General features: G+C 34.0%; 2 protein-coding genes and 2 long non-coding RNA genes across 4 annotated transcripts; 1 reads left to right on the forward strand and 3 right to left on the reverse strand.

Annotated features, from left to right (window-relative positions):
• Window positions 1-13: 13 nt before the first annotated feature.
• On the reverse strand, window positions 14-2,488 carry LOC100649369. The gene is made up of 3 exons (XM_003393893.4): window positions 2,350-2,488; window positions 827-1,482; window positions 14-350 (listed from the first exon to the last, which is right to left on the reverse strand). The coding sequence occupies exons 1-3, from the start codon at window positions 2,378-2,380 to the stop codon at window positions 120-122; spliced, it is 918 nt and encodes a 305-aa protein (XP_003393941.2). The 5' UTR covers window positions 2,381-2,488; the 3' UTR covers window positions 14-119.
• On the forward strand, window positions 2,473-9,631 carry LOC125386301. Its single transcript, XR_007226324.1, has 2 exons — window positions 2,473-3,426; window positions 7,458-9,631. It is a non-coding gene; the product is annotated as an uncharacterized LOC125386301 (long non-coding RNA).
• Window positions 9,632-10,484: 853 nt separating this feature from the next.
• Window positions 10,485-17,532, reverse strand: LOC100649251 (vitellogenin). Its single transcript, XM_003393892.4, has 3 exons — window positions 17,387-17,532; window positions 10,942-11,636; window positions 10,485-10,788 (listed from the first exon to the last, which is right to left on the reverse strand). Exons 1-3 carry the CDS (start codon window positions 17,415-17,417, stop codon window positions 10,555-10,557), a joined length of 960 nt encoding a protein of 319 aa, XP_003393940.2. The 5' UTR covers window positions 17,418-17,532; the 3' UTR covers window positions 10,485-10,554.
• Window positions 12,344-17,380, reverse strand: LOC125386305. Its single transcript, XR_007226326.1, has 2 exons — window positions 14,200-17,380; window positions 12,344-12,895 (listed from the first exon to the last, which is right to left on the reverse strand). It is a non-coding gene; the product is annotated as an uncharacterized LOC125386305 (long non-coding RNA).
• Window positions 17,533-19,087: the final 1,555 nt, after the last annotated feature.

Consider the following 19,087-nt stretch of genomic DNA (forward strand, 5'->3'; position numbering starts at 1 on the left):
TATTCGAGTTACATAGAGTTAAGAGTTTTTATTGCATATAATTTGATTACAGTTCCTTTACAATATTTCTATCCTCTTATACGGAGAGTAACGTCAATCCTCTACGGGGGTTTTAATATCTAATTATTATTATCGTTGTCCATTGCCTCTATGGGATGTAGTCTCTCAAATTTGTCGAAATTGAGAAACGGCAGTGGATCCGTAGCGGGTTTTACGTCAAGTAGTTTCACGGAAGTAATATCCTGCAGGGTAAAATTTCTTTTGGCTATGTTGTTCGACACCCTCTGGCTTATCCTGGTTTCACTCTCAAACGTGTTATTATTGATAGACATTCTGCTGATATATTCGTCCTGAAAAAGATAAGCGTTAACTCTCTGTTTTACTTAGACGATAATTGTCAGTAATCTGTCAGTTTTTTTTTCGTACTTATGGGAAAAATGGTAAAAATATATAAAACGGCCAAAGATCATAGAAATTCGTATTTTTTACGGACACGATCGAAAGAAATGTTCGGTTTGAAACGGCGCCTCTTTGAAATCCTTAGATCCAAAGATAAGCAAGTTTTCTAAAAACGTAAATAATCTAGGATGTTAATAAATTTATGAAATTCTATAAAACGACCAAAGGTACATCCGATATTACGACAGTCGACATTTTCGATAAGACTAACTTTCCAATTGCTCGTCGTACTATTTTCGCTATGATCCTCATATTACTCAACATGCTATATACGTTCTACGAATGTTCACGTTTCTAAATATCCCATAATAATGCATAAACAACTGCAGCCTACTGATTACGAAATTGGCTAATTTTTGACACATACAATTTCAAAATTCGTCATTGTTTTCTGCAATGTCGGATGACATCTGCTATTGCGTTTGTCCGTCCACTTCTCAAATACGACAGTCTTGTCCGTATTTCGATTTGGTAACGACAAAACCTCCAAATTGTAATTCTGTTTTTTAGATTGATCGTAACTCTCCCCTCGGTTGCTTCTATACAGATTGTCAGAATCGTAGAGCTCGTAAATGACGAACAAAGAGGAACAGTCGTTTAACGGGTAATCTTTATCCCCCGCGTACGAGAGATATGGCAATACGACGTTTGCGTATCTGCTTAGGTCTATTTCGGTGCTTAATTCTCTGAAGATTTTTCGAAGGATATTTAGTTTCTTTTTGTTGATCGCAGATGAGAATCCGATATTTTCGATTCCTCGTGCACTGAATTCTATTACGAATGGAGTTCCTATCTCTCCTAGTTCGATGTGACCTCCGCTTATATCCTCGACCGTGATACCTTCGAAATGACAAAGCAACTGATCCATCGATTTTGGACGACACTTTAGAGTCGTGGTTACGCTCGTTTGGAAGAGTGCATCGCCTAACAGACCATCGGACAATGCGTGTGTGATATTCACGTCGAACACGTATTCTGGACCGTATATCCACGCACGTGAATCGAACGTGGTGACGTTGGCCGCTAAATAAAGGAAATATCGACGAGATTAGTTATTTTATGAGGGCTGGTCAACCCTTAAAAGTCATCGTATTATTCGAAATCATCTTGTTAAAAATTACTAGATTAAAATGAAATGCAATTGGGAGTTTTATCGTTAACGAATATTACGCAAAGATAGTAAAATCTCAGTTTGTAATAATTATAAACAGGATCGCGGTTGTTTTATTTGAATTTTCCTCGTTTTAGACACGTCTGTTCGTGAAATTTTCCAACAGGACTAATTTCGTTCGTAGATATAAAGCAGTGATGGTTCGGTAGTTGTATCACAGATGATCGTAAGAGTTTTGATCAAGATAAATAATTTTGTAAAATACGTAATCGTTTCTACTTCGTAAATAATACAATGTGCAACCTTAATCTACGTCGCTACGTGTCTACTAAGGAAAAAAAAAAATAATAAAAAAAAGTAATAAAAATAAAAAATAAAAAAAAATATATATATATATTAGAATCTGTACATATTTCAGAAACTCGAAGATTGTAAGATGAAATCTCGTCAACGTAGAACCTTTCAGTCAGAAATTCGTGCGAAACTAAACAAAATTACTATTGACATTTGTAACATTAATTGCTGACTCAATAATAATATTAATAGAACACTTGGTATAGACGCAGCAGGAACATGATACTAAATAACTAAAACCGATATGCCGTATGTGTTTTTCATTTTTCACGATCAAATCGATTTTCCCTCATTACAAATCGATAAGATCGATTCTTCGATGTTTCATGCATTAACGATGGGACCGGCAAAATGTAAATTGGTCTGTGCGAGAAGGTGTACTAGTGTAGGCTGTAATACTGATTAAAATTAAATGGCTTACCGACCTAGAAAAAATGGGATTAGTACGACGTGCATGTTGTTGCAACGTGTTTAGCCACTGGATTGCCCTCGTAGCAGTTGAAAGCTCCTTTATATCAGTGACAGTTCGTACAACCGTGCTTGTGTTTGATAATTCGATATAATCTTTGTCCTACGACGTAGCTGAACATGTGTGTATATATATATATGTGTATACAGGTACGCGTAATGCGCGTGTACATCGCATGTAACTTTCATGGTTTGACGATTAGGAGAGTCGTGGCAACTTTCATGAATTGCCTCATTAAACTGAACGCAACTGAACGAGAAAGAGATTCCTTTTAGACTATTCATCTTCGTTAGACTCTATTGACTGTTAAGTTCACACGAACTTCTGTAACATAGTATATAGAATTTTTGTTACTCTTTAATGATACACTTTGACAGGCGATAATTCCTTGATCGGTGGAAACTGGCGCGAAAGTTCGTTTTCATTGAAAATAAAATTATACGATTAACGATGTGACCCAGTGTAAGCTGGCCGAATTAAGCTATCACTTTGACACTTCAACGACCGTAATCCGTACCATGAGTGGTTCGTGTTATCGAAGTGTGTTATTCTATTAAACTCGTTACGCGGCTAACGCGAGAGACCAGTCTGCTCGAGTATGCGTTACCATGTTCCGAGTAGTGTCTCTCGGACTGGTCACGAAATTCGGCTTTTCCAAAAATAAGATATCGTTGTATTTCTCTTATTTCCCATTACTCGTTAAGCACCTTCCGCATTTATAGTCGGGACGAAGTTGCAAGAACTTGACCTGTCCAAGTTAAGAAGGAAGGACGAGAAGGAAACGGAAGGAGAAAAAGTAAATGGAGGGAAAGACAGGACGAAGAGCAGTCGATGAAGATAGGTAGAAAAGGATAAGGGAGGAAATAGGAGAGAAAGGAAAAGGTGAGAAAATGGAAGGAAAAAGGTGAAGAAAAGTGGAGAAGAAAACAAGACAGAAGTGAAGGAAGAAACTGTGGAAGAAAAGGGAAGGAGAGATTCTACGAAGAAACGAAATGAAAGAAACGACAGAAGAGAAAAGTATTAGATAATAAAAGTAAGAAGAAAAGTAAAGTAAAGATAGTATTATATATATAATTAATTTCGGAAAAAATAGTTTTGCATCAATTTGACTTTCAGCCACAGATCATTCATTAAGTAGTTATAGAACGCACAGTATAAATCCTGTCTTTCCATCGCTGTGGATTTCGGTATATTTGATATTATAAAGTATTATATATATATATATTTAATCCTCTGTTGCACGCAAGTTACGCGCGAACTTCAAAGTGTAAGCGTGTGTACAGTTGTGTAGTTGACAGCTAAATGCGATTGGATCTCAATGTGTAAACGGGCCACGTTTAATTAATCGATGATGTCGCTTCTTTGATAACGCGTTGTTACTGGTACTTGTTCAATTTTCTCTATTACGCGTTTGCTTTCCCTCTGTCTTGAACTTTTTAGAGAAAAAGAATAAATCAACTTTTGCATCTGCTTTACGAACTGTCTAGCAACGAACATCTTTCAATTTTTATCAAACTTAATATCTAACATAAATAGAGAATACATTCGAAGAAGAGAAAATATAATATATGTATACAGGAGAATGAATTAACTTGTTAAAACGAAGCCTCTAGTAAGTGGAACAATCGATCAGGTGGTATTAATAAAATTATATCACGCGATTCAAGGAACAATTTTTATTGATTACATTTATCGAATACAATTTTAATCATCACATATATAATAATAATTATAACAATAATTAATAATAATAATTAATATATATAATAATATAATATATATATATAATATATATATATATATAATAATATAATATATATATAATAATAAATAATAATAATAATTATAGTAATAATTATAACAACATCCATTGATCGATAATTAATATTCATCGGTTTGAGATGATTTAAAACGTAAAAAACGTAACACCTACATGCACATATACCTATCTTTAATCGTGTAACGTACACGAGCGATATCGCATCGTCCATCGGTGACAATTATGCAATGACACCAGTACGATGTCGCATCGCTCATGTGTATTGGCTGTAACTCTAGTTCATCAACATTTAACACTCAGGAAATTGAATATGATTTTCTATTAATTTTGTTGATCCAAGATAGGCTATTTTCTATTAATTTTGTTGATAAGATAGATATTTGTTCTACTTTATTTTCGGTTTCTTTGCAAACATATTTCTTCATCACCTAAGAGATTCTATAACTGCTATGTATAATCATATTTCGAATGGAATAGTCTTTTCTTAAAGAATCTAAAACGTTCACAATATGAAAAATATATATCTTTCGTCTTGCCTACTTTTCTCTTCTAGTATGTACTCTTTTTCTTCTAGTTAGTACTCTTTGTAAAGTGTTTAAAAAAATATACGAATGCCTTTCCCGATTTTTGTAATACTAAGAGAAATTTTCGCCAATATATTTGACTATCAAAATACGTAATATGAAAATATCTTTACAATTTAAAAAGTTCAGAAAATATGAGAAATATTATAAAATGTATAATCATATCATCACGAATCAAATTATAGTAATAAGTATTTTATAAAATTATAGTAATAAGTATTTTATAAAATTATAGTAATAAGTATTTTAGGAAATGTCAGCTCTCTGTATTAGCTGTGATTATCATTGCGTTAGCTGTGTTAGCTTTCATTTTTTCTGCAAAACAAGTAAACTGGGAAAGAGCTAACTCCGATCCTTGTTCAATTCTTATATCGATATCACATCACAGTACAAATTCGCTTTCTCAAAAAATAGCATTCTTTTAATGAAAATACTTTCATATAGAGATATGTAAGGTACGATAATACATTAACAAACATCATAATAGAGTTAGTCGAATTATTTTCAATTTTACTTCTTAGGAAATCTATCTACACAAATAAAGTAATTCTTCCTATTATATTTCTGTGTCTATATATGATATTTAAGATTAAAATATACTCATATATTATCAAAGTAAAAGTAGTATAAAACTTAGTTAGAAGATAATTAAGTGAATAATTCTTCATTAAACTTATCTCAATTTAAAGCTTTATACCGCGTATTTGTAATGTAGAGGCGGATTGATTCTTAATCAAAATCACATTAATCAAAACTCTAAATCATCCAAGAGAAAATTGATCATTTACCGAGGCATGATTGACAGTTCTACATTCCTGCGATCGTCACAGCGATATCCTCTTCACACAAAATGTACTCGACCATATATAAAACATCCCGCAAATTGAAAGAGTCGCAATTCTGTATCACGACGGAGCGAATATTCAGTTTGCACAAAATGTCCCGTAGCATGGACAACAGATTAAAAAAATTCTCATTGGTCATTTCGATATTATCCTTATACACCATATGAAACACGTATTTTGACATTCGTGGATCATAGCTCTGTGTGATAAAGGGAATTCGATCGGTTGGTAAGAAAGGATTTCTAAGTAAATCGACGATACTATCATCTTGCGATTTGCTTTTTTTAGAGAAATAACGAATCACGTGAATCATGTGATGTGTCGTATCGCCGTCTATCTTTTTCAATATAGTAAGGTTTCTCGTTTGCTTGTTTTTGTTCTTCTCTTGTTCCATTTTTTTATATAACGAATCAGCGTCTTGCGTAAGAAAGATATTAATATCCAAAAAATACCACTTTATTATTTTTCTATTTGATCGTTCAATTACGTCAAAGTAATTTAAATAATATCCGATAAAATCGCTTGATTGATCGCAACAGGTCATGTAAAAAGGAACTACATGTCCTCGATCGACTGATTCGAACCAACTTCCGCTTCCTAATTTCTTGTCCATTTTTGGTAGCCAGAACATCTCTGTTATTATATCTTTAATCGTAGCATCTCGTTTCTTGGACAGCTGTATCAATTTTTGTAAGTTAAAGTCTAGAACAATGTCACAAGTTGAGCTGAAGATGTTCTCGATACTTTCGGTAACGGAATGAATATCGATGTTTAAGAATTCAGAAAAGCGTTTTGTAAAAGGAATGAGAATTTCGTCTGGAGGGATTAAATGGCCGACCAGATGCAAAAGTTGGTTTTCTTCGTGACATATTTTGCGATACTTGACAGATGTGGTGGATTTAATTGTCACGTCACCATTTTCAACGCGCATATGGATTACGACTATTGATAATTGTTCGATCATGATCAGACGTAAGATTTCTTTGTTGTAGGTCTTGACAGTTGTAGACTCCATTATTCTGAAATAATTTCATTATTTAGTTTTAGGTCCGTTTTGGCTAAAAAGTATTTTAGGATCAAACATTTGAATCTTTGTTTAGCATAATAATACGAATCTTTTAGCGGATATCTTTCAGAAGATCAAGATACTATTTACATAATTTAATTAAACGCCTATCGTCGAATTTAAAAGTTCACGTAATTCTTCGATTGCATATTCAAACTTTTTCACGTTCGAAGTATTTCATCTGTGCATACGAAAAGAGAAATTATTTTTTCAAGTTAAGGGTTGAATCACTAACAATCTGAGGCGAAACTGGCTAAATCCACTTTTTGCACATTGTTGAATTTTAATACCAGAGTACACGATTAGTGTTAATCTAAATGATTTAATCAATTTGTTTTCTGTCCGATTCAATTGCTATCATCTAAGAAGGGTGCCTGTTTCTCATAGACCATTGAAATCTCCGGTATTTACGTTACATTTTCATGTCTTTCACTCGAAAACTGATCAATTTCTCAGAACAAAAAAAAAAGTACCAAAATAGAAAAATTTAAAGAATTAAGAAATGAAGGAAAATTTGACACACAAACAGTATACAGCGGCTACAAAAAATATTTGCAAACAATCTTATTTTCTAATAAAACCTTTCTTCTATCAGGTTCTGCATTTAATTTTCATATTAATTTCATATTCAAGTATTAAATTTTGCTAATCACACGAAAGTACTACCAAAACACACGAAGTTTAATATACCTGGGCTTAATTAATCAATACGTAAATATTATAATAATAAATACAATGATGTGCAAATACTTTTCATACGATTGCTTTTTCTTGTTTCTTTACGATAAGGATAATTGAACCCACCTCTTGACGAAGATTGGAATCAACGAAATTCTTGACCACGTTGACCGATAAAGCTTGCTTGTTCTCCAACGTATGTATATCACAGAGTCTCTTCAAATAATTGCAAATGATATTTGCTTTACGTAAATATCACAAAATTTCAAGATAGGGAAGATAGAGGAACCGATATGAGTGTCCTCCGAGTAATCACGACGACGACTTCACTGATATCTGATTTAGTTGGCGAGAGGGTGGAGGTAACATATAAATGTTCGCCAGGAGTACCGCAGGCGCAGAGGCACCCTGTTTTGCTTATCTAATAGTCTACGGGTGGGGGTTTCTACTTCTACCTATCGTGTGCGAGATACTACCCCATGCCACATCCCAGTATTGCATTAGTGTTTAAAGGAGCAACCAGTGGTAGAGGGGGGCTAACACCTGTTATGAAGGGGAAGATACGCGAGGTCGGAAGTTACCAGCTTCTACTCGATCAAAATAAAAACTGACCTTTCCTTCGTACCATATTTTTCCATATTTCGTTCCCTTTACGTCACCTCCTCCGAGCTCTTCATTGAATTTCCACGCTTATTCGATCTTTGTCTTATGAGTCTTCGTTCTTTCTATGTTTATGTGTTCTTTATAATTTTTCATCTTTCTCTGCTGTTCTTTATGATTTGCTATGATCTTTCATTTTTTTCTGATAACGCAAACGGCCCCATTTAAAATGCACGTTTCAATATCCTGTCGTGCCGATTCTGGTACATTACGTTGCCGTTACGCGACGGTCCGTATAGTATAAATTGATCCTTAATCAAACGTAACTTATCTGAAAGTTTCGATTCGTGTGTGAAGATCGTAAATTTCTAGAAATTTTCATGAAATTTTTCTTGTTTTTCCAATAAATTGTTCTACGCACATTTAGTCCCTATCAGATTTCAATAAAGTTAATCGTACCGGCTATGCGATTCAATTTAATTGGTCAGTTGGTTTGTCCCCGGCTCAGCCAGCAAGGTCTTGGTGCACGTCGATCGAGGGAAAATAACATCACAAGAGAAGAACGATTGCAATATTGCGCATGTCGGTGCAACATGTCCCAATTTTGTTTTGTTTATTAGTTCATATCATTTTTTGTTTATCATATAAAAATTTATTATTATATATAATAATTACATTATAATAAACAAAAACTGTTTATTATATAAATGTTTATAAAAATTTATTGTACTGTGTTATATCAATACATCGTATGGCCTAAATAAACTTTTCGGAAATAAAAATACCGTATTTACTTCACAGTTTAAAATTCCGATACTATAGCGTATTGTTGAATTTTATTGGAATTTTTTTCATTGCCTGCTATTTGTTCCAAATTATTTTCAATAAATGTTGAAAGATCTATGATCTTAATGATACAGAAAATAGCAGAAATTCATCGATAAAGAGATCATTTACCGAGATCATTATTGCAATGCGAGTAAGAAGAGAAAATTTAAATACCCTCCTTCCTTGGTTTATTCGATTATTCATAATCCAGATGCAGAGCTATGTTTGAAACTCAAAGCCTGTTACAGAAAATACATCGAGAGCTCATTAGAAACTAGTGAAATCCATTTCCATTGAAGTCGGGGAATCTCCTGTCAAAGTATGTTTTTCCATCGCGGCTAAACGTTGAAAACCTCTCATTAAAATATTAATTATAACCAAACATTCAATTGATTTTTACCATGAAAAAGAAATTACAACTAACGACGTACCTATAGTTATAGTTACAGTATATATATTATAGTATAATATAGTTATAGTTATATATATATATATGTTATATGTTATATGTTATATGTTATATGTTATATATATATAGTTAATATATATGTCATAATACAATATAGTTATAGTTATGGTATATATATTATAGTATAATATAGTTATAGTTATAGGATAGGTTAAACACATGACGTGTACGAAACTAGGAAAGTTCATTTCACAGGTAGCATATACATACTCGGGCTTAGAATAGTTCCACGAGGTAAAAAGAAACACAATTAAGTTGATTGTAGAAGAGAAGAGAAAATTGTAGAAGAGAAAACGTAGAAGAGAAAATTGTATTTCAGTTTTTTCAACTATACTACGTCTGTCTGGAAAGTATCCGATCTGTGGATATATCCTTTTACCTCGATATTCTGTTATGAAAAACCGAGTAAACAGATTCCAAAAACAGTAGCGTGGGTGGGCGCTTTGAAATTGCGTTTCACTGTTCTGAGGTTTCGTTTTCGGGCATAAGTTTACCTTCACTACGAGACGATTATTCGCTCATTCGTTAATAAGAATTGAGATTCGAAGTAAATAATGAATAGATAGAAATAAATTATCGTCTTGTAATGATGATAACTAAAACCATTTTTACGTTGTTTCTGTAATATTGACCGTTTCGATAAAGAATGTGAAATAAAAAATTCGTTTGCTAAAGAGATATTGCCGACTTGGAAAAGCGCTAAAAAGTATGAAATAATGTCTACTTTAGTCGTATTTTATTTAGACGTATATGCAACAATGGTTAGATTATTTATTTACTTACTAGACAGCGCACTAAATATAGCGTAAAATTAAAAATGCTACTAACATGTGATCTATATACATTTGTGGTTGTACGAAATCTGTAATTGTGGCGATTGGATCTCAAGTTAATGATAAGCTTGATGTATACATAATTCCATTGCCCTGTACACTATTAATAAGTTGAGCGTGATTTGTATTCGCACCGGTACAAGTGGCGTTAATCAATATAATTTGGTCACTATTAATTATATCCACTATTAAATATATTCACGTATTAATCCAATTATAATGATTTTTTAACAAGAAATTTATTTTTCACCGAGTAGTGAATAATAATATTTAATTGCGCTTGCTTAACTTCATCCTTTAATGTAAAGAAAACATGCTGTGCTGAATTGTTCTCTCGTGATAGCCTTTAAAACTTAACGCAACTTTGTACATATAAAGATGAAATATAACGTTTAATTAGAATCGTGGTCTTGGTAAATCGTTTATTGTCAAGTGATTGTCATGATTATACAAATTATGCGTAGGATTATTATGTGTCTTATTTGTATTCAGGAACTCGTTCCAAATTAGTGTACGCGTATAAATTAGTTGACGCAGGACTTTTGATTTCGGGTAATGGACTTTGAGCAGGGTTTATACTTTTTAAAGACAAGCCTACTTTCTGATGCATTCGCATCGTTCTTGGTCTATTCAATGTTCTCATTACGCCCTTAGATTCTGTGAACGAGTACATCTTCTCGCGTGAAATGTGCATCTGGCTGATAGAGGTAGTCTGCAAAAGGTGTTACAACATTAAAAAGTTAGATGATAGACTTGATTGTGTAGAAATACGAATGTACAATATATAATAAGGCACTTGTTGTAATGTTTACCGAATAAAACAAACCTGAACCTAGTTTCTATTTCGTTTATTCCAACAACTTACCATATCCATGAAAGTATTCTTGTTCTCTATACTAAAATCCTCGTGATTCCCGAAGAAGTATATCTTCCTATTAGGACACTGCTTGGGCTGTCTAACCTTGTCTATAGTCAGACTCGCCACACTCAAAGGCAGCGTATCTGGTCGTTCAGGTTCAAAGACAATGTCGTATCCCTCTTGTCCTACCACTCCCCTTTCATATCCTGCCCTTGACACTTTGACCTCTACTTCACAGTATCCCATACTAGAATCCTCCATGGTAACGAACCGATCCTGTCCATCCTCCAGTTCAAAGCCAACGTTAAGCTGACCAACGATCACCCTTATCATATCCAGGCTCCATCTAGAAATATTTCTCGGCACCACTAAATTCTCTATCCCCTTTGAATTGAATCTAATCTCGAACGGTTCTTCGTTGATAAATCTATCGGTGACTGGAACGAAATTTTTCGAATTCGAGCATCTATCGTCGTTTGGATCGGGCCTGATGATCTTTCCATTCGTAAAACGGCAACTTAGCGTGTCACTGCCTTTCGGACGGCACTTCAGTTCTGACGCGATCATAGAGCAGAAATTGTCCTTCTCGTGGACGATATTGGCCAAAGACATGTTCACCAGCACCTCGTAAGTGCATTCTGGACCGTATCGTTGCCAATCGCTGTTCCCATAAGCGTTGTCGTAGACGGCCACGTGTGCCGCTGCAATGACAAGGAGCCTGTTAAACTAGTTAAAATAGATCACACATCCCAGCAGACGGGATGTATTTTACTCTATCTGCCTGTACCAAGCCGCATTTACGGTCAGTATATCGTGCAGGTATTAATCGATGCTCGCCGGGAACACCCTGGTTACAATCGCGATTATTAATCGCTATGCCAATCATACCTACATATGCTAATCCTATCACGCTGTAGTTTACTCGGAATTCGATGATACTGGTTCCGCATATTCCGATTATTAAGAAATTTTATTGCAGTGGAGTTCGTCAAATATTTGTATAATTTAATTACCTATGCTTTTGCTATTAGTTACGTTAACTATATTATTGATTAAAAATATATCACGTACCATGTTATCGAGCAATTTCCATAAAAGAAAGTGCAAGGGACTTTAATTTCGATGAGAAGATTATAAAGATTTTCATCTAGATCGCTTTATTTGTCTATTTAGACGTATCTCCTCTATTTAGTAATTTCTTCAGAAACCCTTTTTTCTTGCCATCATGTCAAATCGATAACAAGAAGCTTTTTAAAAAAAAAAGACATTTAATATAATGATAAAATTGAAAATTCCTAGAAAACTTATCTTTAATGTATAAAATATATAGTATATTTATTTATTGCACTATATATAAATATATAAAACCTTAAATTTTTGGCAATTTTTCTTTGATTTAATTTAATTTAATTTAATACAATTTAATTTAATTAAGAGAAATTAAATTCGTGGGATTTATGCGTGGTATTGTGCAAAGGGCAGAAAAATAGCACGAGATTCATTCCTGTAACAGGAAGATATTACGCGAAATATTAATTTAGGTTCAGAATAAGAGGGAGGGATAAGTAAGTTTGCAGCCCCAGGCTCTATGCTTTAAGAACACCTTGATTTCAGTATTAAATTTTTAAGCTAAATTTTATAAAAGTTACAAATTATATAATCAATTCGAATCTTACATATATTTTTCCAAATATATATGTATACAGTTTACAGGCTGTTTTTAACATCGTCAATTGTCAACTGTGAAGCTGAAACATACGTACAAGTCAACCACGAAAACCACTAATTTTGACAATATTTATCAGAAATGTGCTTCGTATAATTTTATACGATATTAAAGAATCGGCATGACAGCCTTTTTAATATGCTGTTGTTGCTACTAAATTGTTGTAAGTAATTTGTGATCTTTTCGGTGTAGCCTCTAGCCTTCTCGCGAAACCATAATCCGATCCTGGCAATGCTTGAACGAGAAAATTATTATGTTAATTTCACAGACTAGAACGCGGATAGATTTCGTATTTAAATAAAATAAAGGAGTCTATTACTAACGGCGAATTTGTAGTAATCGTTAATTTTTTTAAAAATTGCGAATCGAATACAAAATTATCAGAACAACTCATTTGTTGTTCTTTTCTAATATGTAGCAAATTTTCCACCATCACGATAATCCCCCACCCTCCGTAGTTTTTATTTCTTTACAAATAATCATAGAATAAACAGGCTGGTAGACATTTGATTATCATTTGATTATAAAATTTAATTATAAAATAAATGTCATTGAGTAACAGTGAATTAGTAGCATAAAGGACAGTATCGAGCCTGCATTTTATAGATTTTGTAGATTTCACTGAAACAGTGTGACGGTGCAGGATATTACGCATTGTTTCGTATATTAAATATTGTCAGAGGACCGTTTGGTCCATTAATTTGATACCGGACGTACCGCGGTTTTTGACAATTTATTTGTCTTTGACAATTTATTGTGATATCAACAGAGACCGTACTAGAACGGGATTGAGCCATTTTATAGAGAAAATATCGAGGAATACGATAGTAATTTTGTCGGATTTTTAAGAACGCGATCTTCAGATGGAATTTGCAAAATTGTTTACATCTTTCGATATCGCAAAAATCATTCTTCAACGTGATTAAGATTCCTTGTATTATCAATACGGCAGATAATTTCCGGGATAAAAATTCAAACGTACAACCCATTTTCACGAAAATGAGGAAAAATCGCAAAATTGGAACGGTTACATTTTTCAAACAATTTTTATAATCGAAATAAATGAACTGGCGAGTTAACTCCTCGCTCCTCTAACTTCATGTGAACTACTTGGTATCTCATTATCTCATTTCGATTAAATCTCAATTTTAACATATTTCGTTCTGAACAGGACTCGGGACATCGAGGGGAAAAAGTGATCGATATAGCTTAGAATGACACTACGATACGAAACGCGACGGTACACAAAGCAGACGCGCAAAAGACACTTCAAATTGATTAATTCCGAAACACTGTCACAGTAGGCCAGAAACTACACTATTACAAAACCACGAACAAATGGCTAAAATTTCAAATTTCATCGAAATTTTCTACAAATTGGTGATTAAGGGATTTTCAGGTCGCTGACAACGAATGTGACAGAAAAATTACAAATTACCAATGTCAGATTCAGTACTGTGCACAGTGGTCTGGAAATGGTTTTAATAGCTTCCTTTAGAAGATAGAAAAATATAATTCAAGAGTATTATCTAGAACACCTGCGAATTAATTTCCACGTTGTCTAAATAGCGAGGTAAATTACATGTATATACGCTGATTATCTTCATCACCATCAGAGTCTTCGTCGTCATTTTTAATTATCGAGGTAACGATATAACTTCTAGTAGAAGTTATTCATTATTTCATATTTTCTTCGCTTTCAGATCATGTTTGTCTCGCTTCTCACGTCGCTGAATCGTGTTTATGAAAGATATACTCGAGATAAACAGGTCTGAAGTACCCAGGGCTTCATTTAAATACGCCTCCGAGGTAATTTATCCTGCTATTTTTCCGTGCGCGATATTGTCTACCTTGTTTATAAAATTTATTTCTTGCTTCTATTGCATTTCCCTCGGATAGTTTGGTGGCAAAACATTGTTTCAGTATTTGCTAACATCATCTAAGGGAAATCAGTATAAAACCGTATACTTAATTTTGCGACTTTATGATTAATAAAGTATATTGTGTAAACCAAACTGTACTTGGTAGATACTTTCATAATGAAGGAAAGGACGAAAGAAATGAAATTAAAAAATTCTATTTCGCTACTTAAAATAACGATAAAACGAAAATATTATCTTTATATTATATATTATTGTCTTTAATCACTTTTGATAGCGTTATCGTTGTTCATTTAAATTAAGTTTTGTTGTTTCCCGACCGATACAGTCTTCGTAAGCCCATCTATTACACTGTGCACGTACACTTTCCCCAACTATTTTGCAAGCGGCCCGCACTATATTCTTCCCGACAATATACGCGGATTTACTATTTAATTCGACTTTTTTTATGATTTAATTAAAAGTGTCAAACTTTAACACGTATAACTTTAGAATCAATAGACTGTGACACTCAAAATCGGTGTATTTCGTTTCTATTCACCGATTACCATCAGATAGCTTTAAGACAAGTAGCATCCCAAACCAAAGTTCGGCTTCGAATTGTTCTAAATTTTATAATGTACATATACTTATAAATTAATGACGTGTAATTAGCTTATGAACGCTATATATAACTATAAGATACGTAACATTAAAAATTATAATAAGTAATAATAGGTGTAATAAATAGATTACATAGAACTTTTAGATTTTAAAAATATATAAAATCAAACAAAATTTAAGAATACGAGGCATGTTTCACTGTGCACATTCGCCAAGACTAATACCATGGAATAGAAATATGCTATGAGAAAATCAATATCTAGCATTTGTAACAACGAATACTAACAACGAGTAAAATTTTCGCGATGAAACTCAACCCTCATCTTTTAAATCCCTCTTCAAGTAGGATCAGCTTTATGTATGTATTATGCAGCTACAGGCGTCCAAAACGATAGAAATTATCATTTATTGGTTAAAATCGGAACAGAGTTAAAAGCTGCAGGAGGCTGCACTTGAAATTTGTATATTCCTCTTAGCAGCAATTTAATCTTTCATACGAAACAGGTCCGATACTTATCGCTATTAATCATTTTTTTTAAAAACATTATCAAACTTTTAATTGTTATAAACTTTGCACTATTTGTACCTTGAACAAATACTTATGATACAATTATGATACATTAATATTCTAGAACAGGCACATGCAGCAATTAGCTTTATTTAAAATTTTTGGATCTTGTTTTCAGAACTGTACCCAAGATCACAGAATTATCTGAAATGAATAGTATCTTGGATTTTGGAGCTTTGAAGACTTCACATTATAGTATACCATAACTATAGTATAAAAAATGACTTTTGCCATTTTCTCGCGGTTTCTAGCCCATTGCACTATAAGTAAGTTATTAAAATGAAGCGAGATATACACAGAGTGAATCGCAAAATATGATTAGCTTAAATTATTTCGCCGTTAGCGATATACAATATGGTTCGTAGAGATTTAAGATGATTATAATACATTTTTATCATCTCTCCTTTTCTCCCACAGTTTCCAAGGTCACGCTTCATTCACTTCAGTTTTTAAATAAACCAATAATTTTTTTAAATTTTTACTATTAGAATCGAAGAAATGTTAGAAAAATAACAGTCGACATTTGCTAAACGGTAATTAATTTGCCGTCTACGCAGGTGTATTACAGTCGACAGACACTTTTTTAATACTTCTGCGATTCAGATGGAAAAAAAGATATTTGTTACATTTGTCGCATTCTTCTCGATATCTGCTAAAAGATAGGTGTAAAAAAAAAGACAGGCTTTTATCTACAAAAACCTGAATGTGACCTTAAAAACTCCGAAGAATTAACAAGAGTTAACGAAAAGCCCATTACGGTCGTCTTAAAGCTGTCTTGGAATCATGTTATATCTATCAAAAAAATGTTCGGTCGGTCGACTATAGATTGATCTAAGCTAACCACGTATCGTGGTTCGCACTGTATAGGACGAAATAGATATTTCCTCGAAATCGTTGGGATATTATTTGTATAATCTTTTGGTACTTTTAATGAATTTCGGTAGAGTGGAGAAATCTGGCGGAAGAAACGAAATCAATATTATTCGTTGAAAAATATCGATGTTTTTCATTCCGATGTTCAAATATCTTCCCCTCCGTTTACATATGTATTGTATGTATATGGTATCAGCGGGTGTATCTCCTCACGCGCGTGCTTCGAAATCACCCTTCAACGTTTACTTTAAAGCCGTCGGTGGTTGAAACCGCTGGTGTTTTGGCGGAAAGTATACCCAATCGGTCGAACCCCACGAGCGAATTAATAGGATGTGTAGGCAAATAAATTCGTGAAACAGAGGGAAGGGGTAAACAAGCAATAAGTTCACGATATTCGTGTACCGTGAAACGAGGGGGAATTTCGAGAAATCTAGATGATTCGCATTCGCACTTTTTGTTTTTCATAATGCAAATATGATGTTGACACTGTAAAGTTTCCGATTTTTGAATATTACGGTCACCTATGATCCGATAATGCCAGAAGAGTTAAATTTCGTTGCTTTCGACTTTTAAGGATTGAAATATTAAAAAAAAAAAAAAAAACACCCTTTTAAGTAACCTAATTCAAATTTATTTGAAACCAAAAATATGTCGATTTTCGGATAGTCTGGTGGGATATAGCAAAGGGAAGAGAGAGAAAAGATACTGTTGAGAAAATGATGTAATGTAGAGTGACGTATGAGCGACGAGTTTTCATTCATCGAATTATCGGTGAAAAAACGGATCCACGTACGTACGTACCCAGAAAAAATGGTAGAATTATTATCAGCATGTCGAACGGCTTCTACTGAGACGACTGATGCGACCGTGTTCTATCTGTCTCCTCTTTATACGACAGATAACTTGATTCATTGCTGTCTCCTTGAAAACAATTTCATTAACAACCGCTTCCGTGCGGATCGTGGTTCCTGCAGACATCTTCCGTACCGTCTCACACGCCTGATATCATTTTCCATAGTTCCCAGATCGTTCCAGTCTAGACACGCCTTTAAAGATTTTAATGGGCTCCACAATCGTCGTTCTGGGAAACGTTTAAGCCGAATGGAAACAAGGCAACCAGACGAAGGACGCCCTTTTCCATTTTATTTCCTCTCACGTTCATACGCAGTAGATCTGATCAATCATTAGGATTTTTGGAACATTTGAAAGTGATCGATCTGACCGTGACTATATCAGTGATTAGATCTGTTAAATCCTGAAGATTGTTTCGTAATCTTTCGTCAGAGAATGTCACTCTCTAATCATACTTCGTAGTCGTTCTTCATTTCGATCGAAACTACATCGAGATAATTGGAACGTAGGTGCTGGCCGATCTCCCTGTCGAAAACTCTGATTTTATTAGCCTTAAGTATAGAAATTTGAGTAAAATAGTTACTCAACCTGAAGATTATCCAACTTCAAATTAGGTCATTTGAAAATTGCTGTGCACGCGCTAAAGACAATTTGTTGCGCGATAGTTTTGTCGCTTACGAAAAGGACATTCGTTTATATGGAAGTGCGCGCATCGTACGACTGCAGAACGACGTTTCTTGTTATTCAAAGAAGAAATTGAACTTTTGATTGACAAGCCACAGCGACAAAACTGTCGCTAGTGCGCGTATAGCCTTAAAGTCTTTTCATTTCCTTCGAAGTGATATCAAGATCATTTTGTTTGATGGAAGTTCTTGAAAAATTATTTCAGTCCCTTCAAAGTCATCGTCGATAAAAGTCGCGATAATTTGTGTGGCAATCGGGAGTATTATAATTCTTCTCAGGTTCATCAAATCGGACAATTCCCAATTTTAAATCGGTAAGTTGGTATAGACCGTTTCTTCGGAACTATTCTTCATCGCGTCACACTGCACAAATTATTTTATTCGGAGGTTTTTTTCCATTGGGACCATCGTATCGTCATATCGGACCCTGTCATTAGGCCAAAATTGAATTGACCCATTGTCATTCAGCCGACGCGCATTTTTAAGCGCCGATTCGTTTCTCTCCGTTGTATAGACTAGTTGAATCTTATACTAAACGCTAACATCTTTGCAAAACATCAAATACGAAATTCTTGTCCTAAATCCTTCACACAATTTTAAGAAATAATCGACTCGGACGATCGACGTACATTTATCTAATTTCACGTGGAAATCGCCAATTAAATATAGCATCAATTTTTATTTCTCGCTATAACATTTAAATACCACTTAACAAATATTTAACAAAATGGTTTTATTAAACAATTAACACACCTCGGGTTCGTCTAAGCTACTTTCAGCGGTGTTAAGGGGTGAATTTCCCTGACAAGTGAAACTATATTATATTTTTGCCAGGATATGTGAAGTCACCTATCTGCTGCTTAAGTGTTTGAAAAATGAAACATGACGGGGCTGCAGTCCGATGCGTGTGCAGACAGCGACAACATCATTATTTCATGACCGCGGGTTAGTGAAATGGCGTCTACGT

This window comes from Bombus terrestris, chromosome 2, assembly GCF_910591885.1.
Source record: "Bombus terrestris chromosome 2, iyBomTerr1.2, whole genome shotgun sequence".
Taxonomy (NCBI): domain Eukaryota; kingdom Metazoa; phylum Arthropoda; class Insecta; order Hymenoptera; family Apidae; genus Bombus; species Bombus terrestris.

Bases quoted from the DNA above. Each gene is read 5' to 3' on its own strand.
- LOC100649251 (XM_003393892.4), bottom strand. From the start codon at position 17,417: ATGCTGATAATAATTCTACCATTTTTTCTGG. The intron at 11,637-17,386 runs GTACGTACGTAC...TTGTCATTGCAG, and splicing joins AATTCTACCATTTTTTCTGG to CGGCACACGTGGCCGTCTAC. The intron at 10,789-10,941 runs GTAAGTTGTTGG...CACCTTTTGCAG, and splicing joins AGAATACTTTCATGGATATG to ACTACCTCTATCAGCCAGAT.
- LOC100649369 (XM_003393893.4), bottom strand. From the start codon at position 2,380: ATGCACGTCGTACTAATCCCATTTTTTCTAG. The intron at 1,483-2,349 runs GTCGGTAAGCCA...TCCTTTATTTAG, and splicing joins ACTAATCCCATTTTTTCTAG to CGGCCAACGTCACCACGTTC. The intron at 351-826 runs GTATGTGTCAAA...TATCTTTTTCAG, and splicing joins CAATGACGAATTTTGAAATT to GACGAATATATCAGCAGAAT.